The sequence below is a fragment of the Poecilia mexicana genome, unplaced genomic scaffold (assembly GCF_051168715.1).
Source record: "Poecilia mexicana isolate PSO_F unplaced genomic scaffold, ASM5116871v1 scaffold_2, whole genome shotgun sequence".
Taxonomy (NCBI): domain Eukaryota; kingdom Metazoa; phylum Chordata; class Actinopteri; order Cyprinodontiformes; family Poeciliidae; genus Poecilia; species Poecilia mexicana.
Window position 1 is genome coordinate 18691701 of NW_028263371.1, and position 18301 is coordinate 18710001.

An 18301-nucleotide genomic window follows, 5' to 3' on the forward strand; every position below is an offset into this window, starting at 1 on the left:
CCCACTTTTAACCAATCCTTCAGTTTTTAGTTGTATTGTTAAGACAAAGAAATCAAATGAAAGGACTAAAAAAAAGAATAACTTGACGTCTAAGGTCCGGCCAGGATGCTTTGTGCATTTTAATTCAACAGTAATCACTTTCTTGTTTTACTGACCCCTAGTGGTGAAATGAATTTACATTTACCAGAGGCACTGAAATGTATCAGGAGTTAAACAGTTAAATGGTGAAAAGCAAGCAGCATTGATGGCAGCATCCTGATGTGGAGCTGGTTGAAGCAGAAGATGCTCAGAGCTGATGGCATGATGGACGGAACTGATGGTGTTACTATGGAATATCGTCTTAGCTGTTTGGATATTGAGCTGTTGGCATGTTATGGCAGCAACAGTGTGTCCGGTCAGAGGTTTCTTTAGATTCACTGAGATCCTTCCTGCTAGCAGCATCACCATCTGCAACGATGCTTTGAAGATACCTGGATGATGTAACTTCCACATTAAAAAGAGGCAGAATTATGTAAAGCTGACTTTGTACATCCACTCAGTTCCTTCAGACTAGCAGCAGCAGTTAGCTAACACCACACCAGCTATGACTCAGTCCAGAGCCGGTAAAAATGTTGTTAAAGGGTTAATAGAGGAACGTTGTTGTGATGACTTCCTGAAGACAGAGTGTCAGAGAGAGCAGGAGCTTCTTAAAGAGACAGAGTATTCATTTCAAGGCGTCAAACTGCGAAGACAAATTTCTTTTGAGTCATGTTTGACAAATACAGAAATGTTATGAAAAATGAAGTTGACATAGTTACTTTATTGTGCTGTAAAGTGGCACTATGTGCCTGGAAAACACATGATACTGTGCCTTTAATTCTCCCTTAGGATAAATAAATAGAGAATTTTTGAACTGAACTGAATCATTAGGATTGTAAGCAGACTGAATCTTTGAACTATAAACGGTCAGGAGGGTCAGACTGCTGTCTGGAGGCAAAGCCATGTAGGAGATGAGCAGTACAGGCTGTAATCTGCTTCATGTTGCCCACTCTCTTTATGTCAGTCTTTATTTTTGATATAATTCTGTTGAACTTTCACTTTGTCTTTCTTTGGAAAGAGTTTGTGGAAATCACCACCTCCAGGTACAGATCTGAGAATGCTTTGGCTGCCTCCTCCTACCTGTACTGTCACCCCCCGCCCCCCTCAACCCCCAAAACCACCACTCACATGTCAAAACACTTTGACATCATCAGATCAGATCCCCCTGAGGTGCACACACGTCTTACCTCATTTCCTGCCTCTGCAGCTTCCTGCTGCAGATCAGTGAAAGCTGTGACGAGTGTGGGTGAGGCTGCGGTTTCTCGTCCCCTGACCCTGTTTGGGTGTGCAGAGAGTGTTGTGTCTGCTGTGCTATTATTTCAGCATGCATGGTGCAGTTGGATTCAGACACGTGTTTGTATGTCGATGCATGGCGCTTTAGAATAAAGTTTTACAACTTCTTCCAGGAAGTATGACTGTCTGATTCACGGTGTGCCTTGCTGCTGCTGCTGCTGCAGAGGATCTGCAGAGATGCTGTTGGTTTCAGTGTGATCAGCAGAGGAATCACAGTTTCTTCTGTGTAGGACATCTGGGCCCATGTGGATGGTGATGGTAGACTCATCACCTCTGGAGCAGCTGCATGAAGTTCGGGTAGGAACACAGACACTCAGCCTGAGCTCAGTGGAGTGGCAGTAGAAACTCTCCAAAGATTATTTCAACCAACACAGCTTTCAGTATGAGTGAAATCTTATGCACTCTGTCTGCAATCTGCAGAGTGTTTACATGCGGAGTCTGCTGCAAGTGAAAACACATGCAGGATGAAACTCTCCTCAGGCTCAGCTCTGTAAAAATGCATCACAGTGAAGAAAAGGGGTTTCAGGTGCCAGGATGAGACCTGGAGCGGCTCTGAAAAAAAAAAGCCAGGCTTTTAAGATGTAAATAAATGAGACATTGATAAACAATTTCAAAACCTTTCCTACATATTACCATTTACATATAATGTGGAATTTAAGCGAAAAACAAATTGATCCATTAGGAAACAACACAAAGCTCAAAAGCAGCAGTAGTAACCTGGGACAGGTGTGCACACTGATGCTTTGTTGAAACACCTTTTGGTTCTGGTTCTGGTTCTGGTTCTGCTTGTCTTCAGTTCACAGATTCAGTCACAGAATCTGATGAACCAGAAATAAATTCAGCTAGTAATGCATGTTGCGTTTTTCATAATTTGTTACTGTGTTATGTTTTTTATGGTGTAAAGTCCTTTAACTGCCTTGTCACTTAAATGTGCCATAGAAATCAACTTTAACTTCACCTTTAAAGCAGGATTTTTCTCACAGTTGGCCACAGTGTGAAGAACGGGTGGAATTAGTCTTAACTTTAAAAATATGCCAACTCGTTGCCTCAAAGTTACTTTAGTCTTCATTAAATTAACTGATTGACTATTCTAACTTGTTCAATGTGAATGAATCTTAAGTTAACTTAACTGATGTATGTATATTGTAATTACATATAAACAGCACCCAACATGTATTTTTTTAGTACATGTAACACTCACAGCTTCCTGAACTCTTCTAAACACTCCCAAAAAAAAACCTGTTCCAGTTCCTTCTGTTAATTTACAAATATTTGTACAGGAAATAAAGAAAGGAGCAACATTTAATTAATCTTTTTCCAGTTGAACTCCACACCCTGAGTCAGAACAGGGAGGAGCAGCTCACTGACAGCGTTGGAACGGTGTGGCCGTCTAACTGGGGAGTACATGAAGAGAACTGTTATGGTTTCAGTACCAAGCCAACACCCAGTTAAGGCGTTTAAGTAAAGTAGAGCAAAGCATCATGGGAATTACATCTCTCTGTTCCTAACAGGAAACATTATAGTTTAAGACAGTGGAAATGATGCAAAGTCTGCAGGAAACAATGAAAAATATGATGACTTTTACTCTGCACTAAATTAGGCTGACATCTACAGCCAGTCCTAAGAAGATCTGTACTTTGCTTTAAGTGACAGTGTTCTGATCATTAAAGGGGGCTGGATTAAAATGTCGCTCTTAGTGTGAAACCTTAAAACCTGAAACGTCTGATGAGGAAAACATCAGACCGAGGAAACCTGACAAATCATTCAACTTCACTGAATTTTTTGGACTTTTTTCAGAGTAAAGTCCAAGAAATTCTCAGTATCTGTCAACCCAACAGAACCCGATCAACAACAGTTAGTTCACAGACCACAAAGTTCAGCACCTTCTGGCAGCTCCCAAGTCATCATCCAAAGCAGATAATCTGTTCTGCACAGATAATCTGAAGTGGACCCAGCATTGTGGATCCAACTGGACAGCAGGGCTGATGTTCAGTCATCACAGCCTCCAAACTACAGGCTGACCCGCATCATGATCAATCCAGCCCTTTTATTTCCAACTTCTAGGCACGCTTTCTGTTGCCGGGTCAACAGAAATCACTAAATCTTAACCCAGCCTGGCCTGGGTGTGGGGTACTTTGGACTGTTCTGACTATATGGACTGATTAATTGGTTGAATGATTGATTACTGGTATGATTAGAATAACAACCAGGATAATGGTTTTTCTACTGTGCTCCTCAAATCTACCAACTCCTAAAACTCAAAATACCCAAAACAACTAGTGAAACTTTCTGACTTGCTAAAATACATTGTATTTTCTCTCCTACTGTGTGTTTATTTTCTTACCTTAATTTTTTTGTTTTACTTCTACTTGTTCTCATTTTGCATCACAAGATCTCAAGACAAAAGAAACAATTTGGAAAATTACAAAAACAAGTTGTTTTGTTTTTCTCCTGATTCCATATGGTTGATTATTCATCTTTAGCATTACATCTCCGTGTCGACTTGCGTTATTTTAGAAGTATATGTTCAGAGCGAGCAGTCGGTCATTGTGAGGTGAGAATCCCCTGTGGGATGCCACTGATTTACGGGGGCCAACACAGAGACCTAGAGCCACGCATACAGACTCCAATGGGCCCCTTGTTTCCTAACAGGAAGACTTTTTAATACGAAGGCAGAAGGAAAAGTAAAACGAAGATGCAAACTCCAAACAAAAAGGCTCCAACAGGGGGTCACAGCTGCAACCTTTTAGTTTCAAGATGACCAGTAAAAGCACAACGCCACCTAGTGGCCTTCATGTGTCCTTACCCTCCATGATGAAGCCATTCTCAAAAGAGTTTAGAATAAGATTATTACAAATTAAGATTAAAGTTAATATTAGAGTCCAACATCCTATTGAAAATCCACCAATGAGAGCAGGACTGGGTCACAAGTCCATTTCAACGGCTGACTCAGAAAACAGTGTTGGATGTTTTCTGCATGAATTAGTCAAAGTTTAGTAGCTGTGAATGTAGCAGCCTGTTTTCCTGCTGTTTGCTGTTCAAAGCTCTCCGCCGTTCTGTCGTCAGGATGTGGTTGGTACACTCATGCAGGGGCAACGGGTCACATGTAATTACATGATGTCACATGGCTCTAATTTTAGCTTCCCGCTTTGAGGCTCAGTGGAGCCCAAGTCTGTGAGAATCACAAAAACCTCTCAGTTTCCACATTTTTTTCTGACATTGAAGTCTTTGCGTTTATTTGCAGCCCCGATAGAATTGTGTAAAAAAAAAAATAAATAAAAAATCCATCTTTCAATGTCACATATTTCCATTACAAATATTTAAAAGTTCATAGTTGTACATTTATTTTGTGTAGGGAATGTTTAGAAAAACTGTTTTTATGATAGATTTATTTATACACAAAACAAACAAATATCATCGTAGATTTATCTATATTACAGATTTGTTCTGCAAGTTAATCAGAATATCTCTGTACTTTGAATTTTAATTTATGAGTTACTTGTGTAAATATGATCTCTGACACACACACATTAAGCTCCACACACCAGCTTAATGTGTGTGTGGAGTGTGTGAAGTGTCCCTGTAAGGAGTCCTGTCCTCGTGGGTTCGTGGAAACAGTAATATCTGTAACTGTACAGTTATTGAAAACAGCATAATCAGATAAAAAAAAAAAGCTTCATGTGTGTTGGTGCATAAAGAAAACATGATGATGATTTTCCTGTTGTGCATCTGTACTCCTCAAATCTGCCAATCTTGTACAATCTAATCTTGTATTTTATCTTCCGGTATTTATTTATTTATTTATTTATTTATTTATTTATTTATTTATTTATTTATTTATTTATTTATTTTTAAAGACCTGCAGGTTTTTTCAAAAGATGAAAAAAAAAACCCAACAGAAATGTAAACACTCCCATAAGGTTTGTTAATAGAATAAAAACCAATTCTGATTTTAAGCTTCTTAAAGTAATCTCTCACATAAAATATCTGTATTATATTAAATGAAAGCTTTTCATCATTCCTCATGTCCAACTTCCAGGAGGTCACCCTTTCAGTCATCAGACTGAAATCTTTCTAGATTGTTAAAATTGTACAAAGTTTTTGATGAAAACACAAGATTTGTTTTCTGGGCATTAAGAACCAAATTCAGAGCATTTACAGATTGTTTCTTTGACTGCAGCTCAGTCTGAAGCTCTGGTGCTGCAGAAGGAGCAGGTGTTTAGATGATTGCATCATCTGCATGATAAATAAAGTCATTAATGCGAATGACGACTTTATTTACATCATCTATGAAAAAAAAGAAAAGAAAACAGAAGCCAGAATTCATAGAAATGATTAAAAACAAAATATTGGTGTTTTGCTACCAAGAAAGTCAGATTTTTGACTCAATGTAATTGCAACTAAAGAAAATGAATTCATGGCTTCGTAGATATTGTAATCCAGAGCGCTGATTGGGTGCTGTAGTTTCTCCTTTGATAACTTTGAAGTTTGAACCTGAAGCAGCGGAGCTTAGATCTTCAAGAAGGGTGTAAATAAACCACTTGCTTATGATGTTCTATCAATTTGTTTATCGATATCACAACGTCATCAAGATCTGATTTTTATTCAGCTTAATTCACAAGTCACAAGATGTACATAATGCGATATCACAACTTCATCTAACACTCATATCCATACACACCAACTTCCAGAAACAACTCAAATATGATTTGACCATTTTATTTCTGTTATTACAGGCATCAGACATCAGAAAAAAAAAAAAAATAACCTGTTCAATATAGTCTCACATTTCTCATGTGTAAGTAGTGAGCCAACTCAAAAGTGCCCTCGATGACGTTTCTGTCACAAAAACACAAGCAAAATAAATATAAATTTTATAAATTCACATTAAAAACTGAACAGCCTTTTAAGTCACTTTTTCTGTTCGTTTGTCACGTCTCAATTTCTTCCCGTTCTTCAAAAGAAACACTCAGTCATCACCATTGATTCCTCTGCTATGAAACAATCATTTTTGTAATTTCATCTTGCACGCATTCCTTTCAGTTCTACTGCAGCAATATCGTGCAGAGAGCGGAAAACAGCTAATTCTGCGAGTGATGTCTGTGAAAGTGCTGATGTTGAGACATTTGCTGCACTGCAGACGTCACTCGTGTGTTTTGCCTGGAAACTCTGGGTGTGGGGGTTAAGCCCTGTTTTCACAGAGCTGACTGAAGTTACAGTCAGCGGCGCGGTCGGCAGTCGGCCTGGAAACGGTGGCATGTTTCTGCTGCTGTCATTGTTTCACGGTGGTTTACTATGCTGCAGCAGAATGTGATCAGATACTCGTGGTGTCTGAATGTGGAGCTGGTTTCAGTGCTGCAGCGAATCCAGGAATCTCAGAATCTCAGAATCTCATACGCTCCTGATGTTATCATGGTTTGCTGAGTAAGCACGGGACCTTACAAGCAGGTGGAACAAAACGAAGCAAATCAAAACATCTGGTTTTTTTTTTTTTTTTTTTTTTTTAAATTTCACACAACATGATCAGGGAATTAGTTTGAACCTTTTACACACTTTCATGCCCAGCCAGTCATTTCTTGTTCTCGTCATGGCATGAATGGTGACATTTGGGGTTTCTGATAATCTACTCTAAACATTGTGTATTTTTCCCAGCATGAAAAAATTATATTGCGAGAATAGAAAATATAAAAAAAAAGAACCAATTGCTTATTTATTTAAACAGTGAATGTTACACATAAAGACTCAAATACACACCTAAATATACTGCAGTCGTGTTCTTCTAACTGGACTTTACCAAGGCCTCAAGCCTGCTGGTGAACAGCTTCAGTGAGGTCTTTGACTCCACCAACGCTGCCCGTTGTACCGATTCTGTTCATTACTTTTATGGACAGAATTTCTAGGCGCAGCCGAGGTGTGGAGGGGATCCGTTTTGGTGGTCTTAAGATCACATCTCTGCTTTTTGCAGATGATGTGGTCCTACTGGCTTCATTAAGACGTGATGTACAGATCACTCAGCTGCAGAGCGGTCTGCAGCTGAGTGTGAACCGGCCAGGATGAGGATCCGAGGCCATGGTCTTGAGCCGGGAAAGGTTAGAGTGCCTTCTCCGGGTCGAGGAGTTTGCCCTTCCCCAAGTGCAGGAGTTTAAGTATCTTGGGGTCATGTTCAAAAATGAGGGAAACATGGAGGGGGAGATCGACAGACAGATTGGTGCAGCGTCTGCAGTGAGGCGGGCACTGACCCGGTCTGTGGTGTTGAAGAGAGAGCTGAGTCAAAAGGCGAAGCTCTCGATTTACCGGCCGATCTACGAGGGTAGGATCTACATTCCTACCCTCATCTACGGTCATGAGCTTTGGGTCATGACCGAAAGAAAGAGATCACGGATACAAGCGGTTGAAATGGGTTTTCTCCGTAGGGTGTCTGGGCTCTCCCTTAGAGACAGGGTGAGAAGCTCGGTCATCTGGGAGGGACTCAGAGTAGAGCAGCCGCTGTTCCTTCATGTCGAGAGGAGCCAGTTGAGGTGGCTCGGGCCTCCTGGACGCCTCCCTTGTGAGGTGTTCCGGGAAAATCCCATCAGGAGAAGGACCCAGGGAAGACCCAGGACACACTGGAGGGACTATGTTTCTCAGTTTTCCTGGAAATACCTTGGGATTCCCCAAGAGGAGCTGGAACAAGTGGCTGGGGAGAGGCAAGTCTGGGCCTCTTTACTTTGTATGCTATTCTAAAAATAATGAACACATTTGAAATAATCTGTTTCAACAGGAAGGACAACTCTGGCAGAAATACAAAATAGAAAATCACTTCAAAATGATTGCTGAGAAATAATGACCAACTGACAAACGACAACGATCCCGGTGTAGTAAAAGCTCTAAAAACTGGTCTAAAAAGGGAAACGAAGGTTTCTCATGGACCTGCCTTCAAAAATCAGAGTATTAAACTATTGCGGAACCACATTTAGTAAGCAGTGCTGCTCATGTTGACGAAGACGCCATTCAGGCTCTTGCAGAAGTTGCAGACATTGAATTTTCTGTAATGGCAGCAGAATCAGCACTTTTATCATAGATTAAAATTTCCTATCTCCATTTCTTAGTAAACCGAACACGCCTGAGACATTTCTAAAGAACATGGGATGTGATTTGACTAAACATGAAGGAAGATTAGTCATAGCTTCTGACATTACCCAAAAAAGGAAATTCATTTTCTGTACAACTGTTAACTCTTTGTGTACCACTGAAACAGTCATAGAGAGTCTTATCCCTGAAAGAAAAAGAAAAAAGATGTAATGTTGTCTACCCTGTGAATGGGTCATCCAATATTAATGTGCAAAGTGCTTAATAAAGCAGTTTATTAATTTTTATCTTTATTTAATCCGGATGCTCCTTCACAGACAGCAAGCTGATGATGCAAACTCAAAGTAAACTATGGTAAAATAAACTACAAACATACATTTGAATAAAAGTTTAATCAGAAAAAAGACAAATATGCTCAATTACATTAGTCAACAACCATCTGGCACAATTCTGACCTTGGTGTTTGACCCCTGCTACTGGTGGGATTCATTTGAACTGGTTGGTAATTGTTGCCACGTTATGAAACTAAATGATGGAAATCCAGATGAGGATATGGAGGTTCATCCTAATAAATTAGAAAATCATTTAAGTTTATTTACTGGAAAAACTCATTTGAAAAAGTTCATTTTCAGTAGATTTAATAAAAGTAGAGTGATACTGTGCAAGTGGTTGTTTCTGTTAGCTTACAGTTAAGAAAAACTCAAGATTTAGGTGTTTATCAGAACTAATATAATTTATATAATTTGACATTACACACACACACAAAAAAACATAGATATATGTGGCCACATTGATGTATGTGGGCTACAATTTACAATCAATTTACTTAAATAGAACAACATTTCAATTAAATAAAAACAGCCAATAAAAACATGTAAAATAATAACAAGCCTCTTTCAGACCAGTTCTTAAAAATCACTAAAATTGTAAATGAATGAAGTCCTAAAGAAAATAAAAAACGTGTTTAGCATTATCTGAACGGACTAAAGGAAAGTGGATTTAAACTCATATCATAAGTATAATCATACGAAAGTTTTGAGATGTAAATAGGTAATGTTACATTTCAAGCATCAAGAGATGCAGTTCATCTCTAGGCTTCTGTTTTGTTCTAGCAGGTATCAAAAAAATACCCACTGACATCTACTATTCTTGTTTGATTTTAAGATATTTGTTTAAAAAAAATAGTAAAAAAAAATTTAATAATGTTGAGGCTTGATTTATTTATTGAACCCATTTGTTTAAATACGGAACAGTCCAACATAGAGAGACCCAAACTGTGGCGCTTTTTATGTCCGTAAAAGAAAAGCATGTTCTCACACAAAATGAAACCGAGAAATTTATGTCAAAGTCCGGCACGATTGGGGCAATTTATTAAACTAACTGGCACCAAACTAAATATTTAGATACAGAACTTTGTTGAATTAAATATTTAGTTTACAACTGTGATATTTATAAATTAATAAATAACAATGGTGAAAATGCAACTTAGAAAAGCGAACTCCTGTTTCTCCCCCCCTATGACAGGTTAAATAACCCACATTTTTTGCTGTTTAATTTTTTTCACAAACGGCACCTCAAGCATATTACATTTTTCTAATATAGCTCATCGGTCTAGTAGCGGTGCAGCTGAGGGCTGCCTCACAGCCTCCTCTGGTTGTGGCTCTGCTGGAGGAGCCACAGTTTGAAAATGTTACATAAGGAGGTGATGCAAGTTGATGGAGAATTTTGTACACAGCACAAGCATGTTAAATGTAATTTTATTAGCTAAAATGGAATTATGACCAGAATCACTGCTCCATTTTGAGTCAAATATGTAAAAATGCTAAATCAGAAATTGCATATCTAAAGCATATCCTGACTATCAGCGCACGTTTTTCCACTTGCAGTGCTATTAAAACATTCAGGATACCAAATATCCCAAAACTCTGAGACAGTGTTTCCTCAGGAAGGCAAGAAGAAAGATCTGCAAATAAATTATAAGTTATTTGATCTGGGACATGACTATAAATCAGAAGATTTTATACATTTCACAACCTAAAGCCTGTACTGAATGTAAACATCCCAACCACTGGAACAGTGTTTCCACTAGACACCAGCGGTTATAGTTTAGGTTTCAGTTTAGGTGTGCTCCATCAGCACGGGCAGATGTGTTTTTTTTTTATTTTTTTTATAAAAACCAGAATCATTTCTACCCAAACAAAAACGTGATTGTTTACAGTGAACCAAAACCCCCAAATTCAGCTTCTTAGAAAACAAACAAAAGAAATATCAATACAGAAATGTTGGCCTACTGAAAGTTCCATGTGCCATGCAGTATGCACAGTATGCACTCAGGGCTTAGTCAGCACTTTGCATGAAATACTGCATCAGTAGTGAATCAATGCTGCATCAATGCTGCATCAGTGCTGCGTCAGTGCTGAACGGCTTGCAGGTGATCACCCAGCTGAGGTTTTAAGGAATCTCTGGCGTCACATCTTCCTCTGGACATCAGCCCACCGATGGTCTGTGGGGTTGGGGTCAGATCAGTGAGGGGAATCCAGCTGTGTGACACCCCTGGTGAAGCAGGTACTGTTGTGTTTGGCAGTGTAGGCAGGTGCCACATCCTGCTGCATAATTAAATCAGCATTTCCATAAAGCTCGTCAGGTTTCCTGGTAGGTGCCCCGATAAAACATCAACAGCTTAGCACCTCAAATCATCTCTGACTGTGGAAATTTGACTTTTCAAATGAAATGCAATATTCAGTTCCATCTGAGTAGACGATTTAGAGCCTCTCAGCAACAGTTGAGTTTTTTTTTTTCTCTTGTGTCCAGAAGTGGCTTAGCAGAAAGTGAGGCTAGATGCATTTCCATTACAAACGTGTAACTGATATTCCACTCGTGTCGAAAAAAACCAACAGAATTTTGTAATTGCAGCGTTTCCATTAAATAAGAAGTACAGTAAAACTCAAACATGAAACGGTTTGTTCACTTGATATGCTATTAAAAACATGACATGCCATCACCCTCCTACCACTTCCTGTCGTCTTCTTCGTGTTTTTGCCAGTAGTAGTAAAATATGCGGTTGTTGATCACACGACTTGTGTGATGCAAAAAATTCCATTGCAGTCTTGTGAAATGCACACATTTTGATACAAACGAAAATCCACCTCATCCTAATGCTAAAGCTTAGGACAAACTTGATTTTTTTTCTTTTTCTAAATGAAGTCTCAGAATTCTTTTTTTAGTATCGAAAGTCTTCCTGTGGAGTTGGTTCTTTCCACTATCTCATGTTCGCTTAAGAGCAGGAATTGCAGCAACGTTACCCGATGCAACTGACTTTGCTTCAACACACGAATAACAATTCACCAACTGTGATCATAAACCTAATTGGACTGCACTTATATTAAAATAAGGATTAATTATCAATGTATGTTTATCAATTTGAATTGTGTAAAACTGATTCAGTTCTATGTTTTGGGACATGAATCGATCCTGTTTGTCCTGTGAGTTGCCTAAAGATGGCATCTGTTGAGAATTTGCAAGATAAATGCTGAAGATGTCAATGTTTTTCTTAATTAATATGCTTCTTATATTTCTGTTGTCAAACTCACACCAGATGTTAAAACAAACAAGTAATATATCTGCTGCAATCAAACAAGCTTTTCTGTTCAGTCTGCTATAAAATGCGTCCCAGGCTCAGCTTTCCTGCAGATATTACAGTATTTTTTCTTTTGCCTGTTGTTAAGTAGGACTTTTATTAAAGGAGCTCAGCGAAACAATAGCTCTCTGTCCAATATGTCTTTGAAATGTCAAGTTACGAAAGTTTTATTGTACATTCCACTCAGCATAAAGTATGAAGTATTCATCTCAAACAAGAAGAAAAGACTGGCTTCAACTGTTGGAGCTATCGGCTGCAAAAGCTACTGAGAAAACAAAATATAAAGGTTAAAATTAAAATAAGACGACCCATATTTAGACAGAGGCACACCCACTTGAAGCTATGAAAACATATTAGTACTGAAAACTGCTTTAAGTTTTTTCTTTTTTTCTTTTTTTGCTTAAGGAAAATTCAGAAGCCACAAAATTTCTAAGTATTCAGCCGGTTAAAGTTTCCACATGATCTTGTGACTTGTGTTCATTAGTTTCCACTCAGCAGCCATGTATCAAAAGTTCTGAATTTGCTTCGAAATGTGTGTCACAAACTTTGAGATGTGCTTTAGGAAGTTGCGAACATAAAACCTGAGCAGGGATTCAAAGAAGCAGCAAGAAGCAGCAAATGAGTGCGAGCTGTGCAGAGTGTGCAGGAGACGATCAGAAGTTATGGTGCAAAAGCGCTGAATATAAGTTTCACACTCATCTTGATTTGCATGTTTCCCGCACAAACAGAAGACAGTCTGGTGGAACACTCGTTATTTTTGCACTTTGAGAGATTTTATATTCAACTCTGTATTTCCCCGTCTTTATCTTCTTGTTTCTTCTTGTATATTCAGAGTTTATTTAAACACTGCGTACTTTTCAAAAACCAGATTGTCTACTGACACCAACTACTTCATGAAAATCACAGAAATTTGTTCTTGTCTGCATTCCTGTAGAACCACAGCCACTAAAAGTTGTCTGACTTTACCGGCAAATTGCTGTCGTCATTTCCTGTGCTGCCACACAGTTTCCATGACAGCTGAGAAAGCCTATAAAGGTGAGTTCATCTGGTTTAGATGTATTTTCATGAAGTTTGGTCGTCAGGTTAGCCAGGGAGTGGGCCCACCACGCTTTTCTTGTTCTTGACTTTTAACATTTCTGCGACGTTTTGTGAAACCCTGTAGGATGTTCCTGACTCATAGTATGATGGGATGGAGTGTGTTGGCAGTGCTCAGCATCAGTGTGCCTGTGGGGAGCTGTGAGTATAACCCAGTTTTAACTGATAGAGTGATAGATGGAGAAAACACTTTAATATTTGAATGTTTCTGTACAGGGGGGAGGCACGTTCAGATCTGGAAAGAAACAGCTAAAACAACAACTACAGTGATTCTACTGTAGTTACCAGACTGTATATTATAACAATATTTTCAAAAGGAGAATATATGTAACTTTTATCAACATGATTCTGGTATATAACAGTCTAGTTTTGAGTATGTTGCTAATGTCTAGGTTCATGCAGATCCATTTAAAACATGAAGAAAAACAGTGGGAAAACCAATCAGACATTTATGTCAAAGTAGAGGAGAGAAAAAAATACTTAATAGGAAATACAAGTTATAGAAATGAGATGGATTTCTAATTAGCCATCATCTGCTAAGACAATCAAATGATGTGTTATATTTATCCTAAATCTGGTATGACAAAAAAAAAAAAAAAAAAAAAATCCTTAACTTTTTCAGTAAATATAATGTCCCGAGAGAACAACCCTGTGGAACACCATACTCTTCTTTTGGCTGACTGTATTTCAATACAGCATATAATGTTTATTTCTTTAAAACTTCAGAAAATAAGTAATAAAGAAAGTTTGATGAACTATGGTTCAGACAGGCTATCTGAGGGTAAGCAAAGTTCTGAAGGCAGTTATTAATAATTCTGCTATTATTAATTAAGAAATTATAGTCTAATGTCAAACTGAGTCTAAGTATTAGTATTAAGAACAGCACATTGTGTTCAGATGGTGAGATAAAGATGACACTCACTGGTTTGTCGCTGGTTGATTAATTTAACCTGATTAATATCAGCCAGAATAATTCTGAGATTCAGGTGAAGCAAAAATACTGAAGACTGATTTCTCTGAATGAGAGTTCACTGCAGGGCTGTTCAGTGCTGACACATATGAATGGTTCAGTTATGAGATAAGCTGGAATGTAACCAAGATATGTTTTGAGTTTCATCAGATTTATATCTTGCTCATATGTGACCTCTGCTAATATAACTTGACTAGCTTTTCCCACACAGACGGCTTGAAGGAAACTATCCGTCCGTGTCTCTAAACCTGAGACCTGCTGTGAGGTTTATGAAAGTAATTAGTCACCCAAGACAGTTAATCAAAGGGTTTATTCCCTCTAAAGTTTCATATCAAACTGTTTCAGTATTTCTCTGCTGCAATGTCTTGGAACCAAACTGAACTTTGAAGCAGTTGATGTGTTTTGATCAAATGGTTTCCTTCTCAACTCCAGATGTCTCCAGTGTGTACGTTTTACATACTGGAGCTTAAAAGTTGATAGTTTTCTCTCTTTTTTTTAAATTAAAATCCTTCTATAGTCAATTATTTATTATTATTATTTTTTTGTGCTACTTCTGAATCATTAGGAATGAAAACCACTGTGTCAAACTGTGGTTTCAAATGTGTTTGGAGCTGATTTGGAGGATTTTGTGTTAGTTTGGTAATAAAGCCACGCTGTGCTGAGTACCTGCAGGTGAAGTAAGACTGCAGCTGTTACTTCATTTCGTTTTTACCTTTTCTTTGTGGCAGCTGTGAAGGTGATGCAGCCCTACAGAGTAGTGAGCACCAACGGAACGGCTCAGATCCACTGCATCATCCGACCTGGACAGCGTCTGGAGAATCTCTTCTCCAATCTGGAAGACCTGCAGCTGTCTCTGCTTAGAGGTCTCCACGGCAACCAGAAAATCTGCTCCTCCACCCTCAGCGCCTCAGAGCATCAGAAGGAGATGCAGCAGGAGAAAGATGGAGAAGTAAGGCTGCAGATAGAGGGCGTTGTTATTCAGGTTCTTTCTGTTTGGTGTGAATGTTGAGCTTCATGATCTGATGCTTCTGTCAGTGAGGAGGTGAAGCGTTTTAAAAAGGCTCGATCAGTGTGCTGCCTGATGTTTTATGTTCAACAAACCGAAATGATCCTATTGTCAAATTAACTTGACCCTAAGGCTGCAGTTTGTACTTTTTATACAAAACATGTTTTTTACATATTTGTTCAAATTAATACTAAGTCATGACAGTGTACTTTTCTTCTGCCTTCTCCCAGTACTAACTGCAGAAATACACCACTCAGTCAGAAACAACCAATCAGAACCAGGAGGAGGGTCTTAGCACTGTCAATCACTCTCATGCTCACCCCCTCTCCTTGATTGTTGCTAAGCTACAGCCTGTCGCACAGCCTGCAACTGGCCACTGATGACAGAGGATAAATGGTTTTTCTGAAACGGTAGGGTTTTTCTCCTGCATTAGCACCAAGGATACCTCAGCACTCAGTACACAAGCTTGATTGACAGTGCTAAGCCCCTCCTCCCGGCTCTGATTGGTTGTTTCTGAGTGGCGGATTACTGCCGATCTTCAGATGGCAATAATAGCTCAGGAGATCGATGTTTTCACAGATTATCTGTCTCCTACCATTCTGTCACAACATGATGGCTGTTTAAAAAATATGGAAGAAAAAACATATATATTTTTTAAAGTTACATACAGCTGCTGTCAGTTTGCCCTGAGCAAAATCAGTTGGATAAAAGCAATCATGAAAAAAGTTAACCCAAGATGTTGGTAAAAAATCAGACTTTGGGTCAAATAAACACGTGAAAGTGCAGGAAGGTTTGGTGAATCCTTGTTTAATGTCTGTTTCAGGGACGGTGTGCGGTTCAGATGAAAGATGGCGCTGTGGTGGTGACACTATCCGGACTGAAAGCCACACACACAGATATCTATCGCTGCGCCATCCAGGTCTTCTACCCACCGCCCTACCAGCAGCTCACAGGCAATGGCACACTCCTTCATGTCCTGGGTAGGTCACCTCAAAGTGAGAATCACCTGCTGACTGGAAGGCTTCCCTTCAGCCCTTCACCCTCTTGTTTCACCCACAGAGGACTCGCCCTGCCCTGTCCGGGGACCCCAGAGACAGCAGAGCGAGACGGACGAGGGGGAGGAAGAGGAGAGTAACGAGAAAAAACCAGCAGTCAGCGTCGTTGTGGTAGTTCTTGTGATAGCCATCATCTGTGTCCTCATCGTCATCATCACTTTGCAGGTAGGAGCATGGAGAGTTTTCTCGCCTGTTCAGAACTTGTTCATTTACAGCAGGGTTAGAGACCACAACCGTCCAAAAGCAGCTACAGCTGAGACTGCGTCAGAAAATGTTTGTAACTGTCTTGTTCAACACAAATATGCATTAATATGCATTAATATGCATTAATATGCACTGTGGGAAGCACCTTAGCATGACAGCAGCAGCTGAAATATAATCTTCATTATTTCTGCTCTGACTGACGGTTCAGCCAATAAGCACCAAGAAAACTCAGCAGCCATCTTGGATTGGCTGCTTTGCCAACGCCAGTCAATAATGAGTCTATCACTGTGCCTGGGTATTTCACCTTTCTAAGCTACACTTTTTTTATACATATTTCAGATATGCTCTACAAATAATTCAGAGTTATGTTCCATGCAATTATCCACAAATACTGAACCGCGTTCTTTATTTTATCACTGCACATTGTGTTGTGAAATGTGTTTATTCTGCTTTGCTGGTGACCAAACTTAACTTACCAACTAAACTCCTAAAGCTGAGGCATAAATGCAACCCCAAAAATAAAAAAAAAACTAAATAATATCTGTGCTTTGATCTGCAGACTCTCCAGTGTGAGCGAGGCCGAAGGGAACCTATCAGGATGCCGCCGAACGTCTTGCTTCACAAAGTGGATGCTGTACCATTTTCGTGTGGGACCAAGGCGTAGAAATCTCCCGACTGATAGTGATTATCTCGCTGTCTGTGCTTTTGTACTTCTCCAGTGCAAAACTAATGTTTACGTTCTTGTAAACACACACATTGTGTTAAAGCTGTGGCTTTGATTCAGTTAAGTTTATTTGACTTGAGTTGCTGAAGCACCTGTATTGAGGTGAGAAGGCTAGTACCGCTAGTACTGTGTACAAACTGCTGATGTGAGTAAAACCTCTTTGTTTAAGCTGCTTAGTTGCATTGTTCAGCATCATTATTGCTTTCACCTTTTTTTATTGTGTTTAGTTTTTACTGTATATTTTACATGGTGTTACATATTGAATAGAGTTCTGTGTCACGTATCAAGATGTTCTGAAGCCTCATTTTCTAATGGGGGGGATTGCTTTACACTGAGATAAAAAGAATCAGGTTCGCAATGTTGTTACAAATGTTATCTTTCCTGTGGCCTTTGTAAAACTGTGTATAAATGAATTTACTGAATGTTGTTAATTTTTTCATTGGCAAAGCTGCATTTGTATAGTTTTGCTGAATAACACTGTCAGTCATTAGCAAAAACGAATCATTTTCAAACAACGTTTCCCAACAATCAAACAATCAAGCTCAAAACTAGTACAATGTGTGTAAAAAGTAATAGAGCCCTTATTAAACCTAGAATGAACTGTTCTTGTGTTTATTTTCTTTAGCCACACTTGAACTTGATAACTTATACAACGACAAACTCAAATATGGTTATTTGTGTTTGTGATAAGCTAAAATAGGCTAAGAGCAACACATCATTTATACCATTGAGATGAAGTAAATTTGAAATACTGTCTTATTAGTTTCTGTTAATGAAATATGTTTTTAGATGTGCCAATGTAAATGGCAAGTTAAGAAATAGTGTAAGCCCAGAAACTTAAAGGTGACCTTTAGCATATCTGCAGCAGATGGTGAGCAGCTTTGACATCTGGCTAAACATATGAAGGTGATGGAGTTTAGAGAGTTACTCATTAAAACAATAACAACATTCATGTGGGGTATTTAGTCTATCATAAGAGTAAAAATGGTTGTTCATTTTTCAAAGTCATATTTTTACCATGTTATTTATTTATTTACAAATGTCACAGTTTCAAATCAAGTCAAACAATGAAATATTTAGTTTACAAGCTGAATATGTAATTTATTAACTACACGTTAAGTTAGCAAGTTAAATATGTAATTAATTAACTACAAACTGCATATTCAAGGCT

The 18301-nt window shown here is 38.8% G+C and overlaps 1 protein-coding gene across 1 annotated transcript; it reads left to right on the forward strand.

Moving 5' to 3' along the window:
* Positions 1 to 1434: 1434 nt before the first annotated feature.
* cd28 (CD28 molecule) lies at positions 1435 to 17552 on the forward strand. The gene is made up of 7 exons (XM_015012349.2): positions 1435 to 1668; positions 13011 to 13111; positions 13239 to 13312; positions 14870 to 15090; positions 15971 to 16127; positions 16207 to 16367; positions 16966 to 17552. Exons 3-7 carry the CDS (start codon positions 13240 to 13242, stop codon positions 17068 to 17070), a joined length of 717 nt encoding a protein of 238 aa, XP_014867835.2. The 5' UTR covers positions 1435 to 1668; positions 13011 to 13111; position 13239; the 3' UTR covers positions 17071 to 17552.
* Positions 17553 to 18301: the final 749 nt, after the last annotated feature.

Excerpts from the sequence above, each read along its gene's own strand:
- cd28 (XM_015012349.2), top strand. The coding sequence starts at position 13,240 with ATGTTCCTGACTCATAGTATGATGGGATGGAGTGTGTTGGCAGTGCTC. Across the intron at positions 15,091-15,970 it reads AGCAGGAGAAAGATGGAGAA|GGACGGTGTGCGGTTCAGAT; the intron begins GTAAGGCTGCAG and ends TGTCTGTTTCAG. Across the intron at positions 16,128-16,206 it reads CACACTCCTTCATGTCCTGG|AGGACTCGCCCTGCCCTGTC; the intron begins GTAGGTCACCTC and ends TTTCACCCACAG.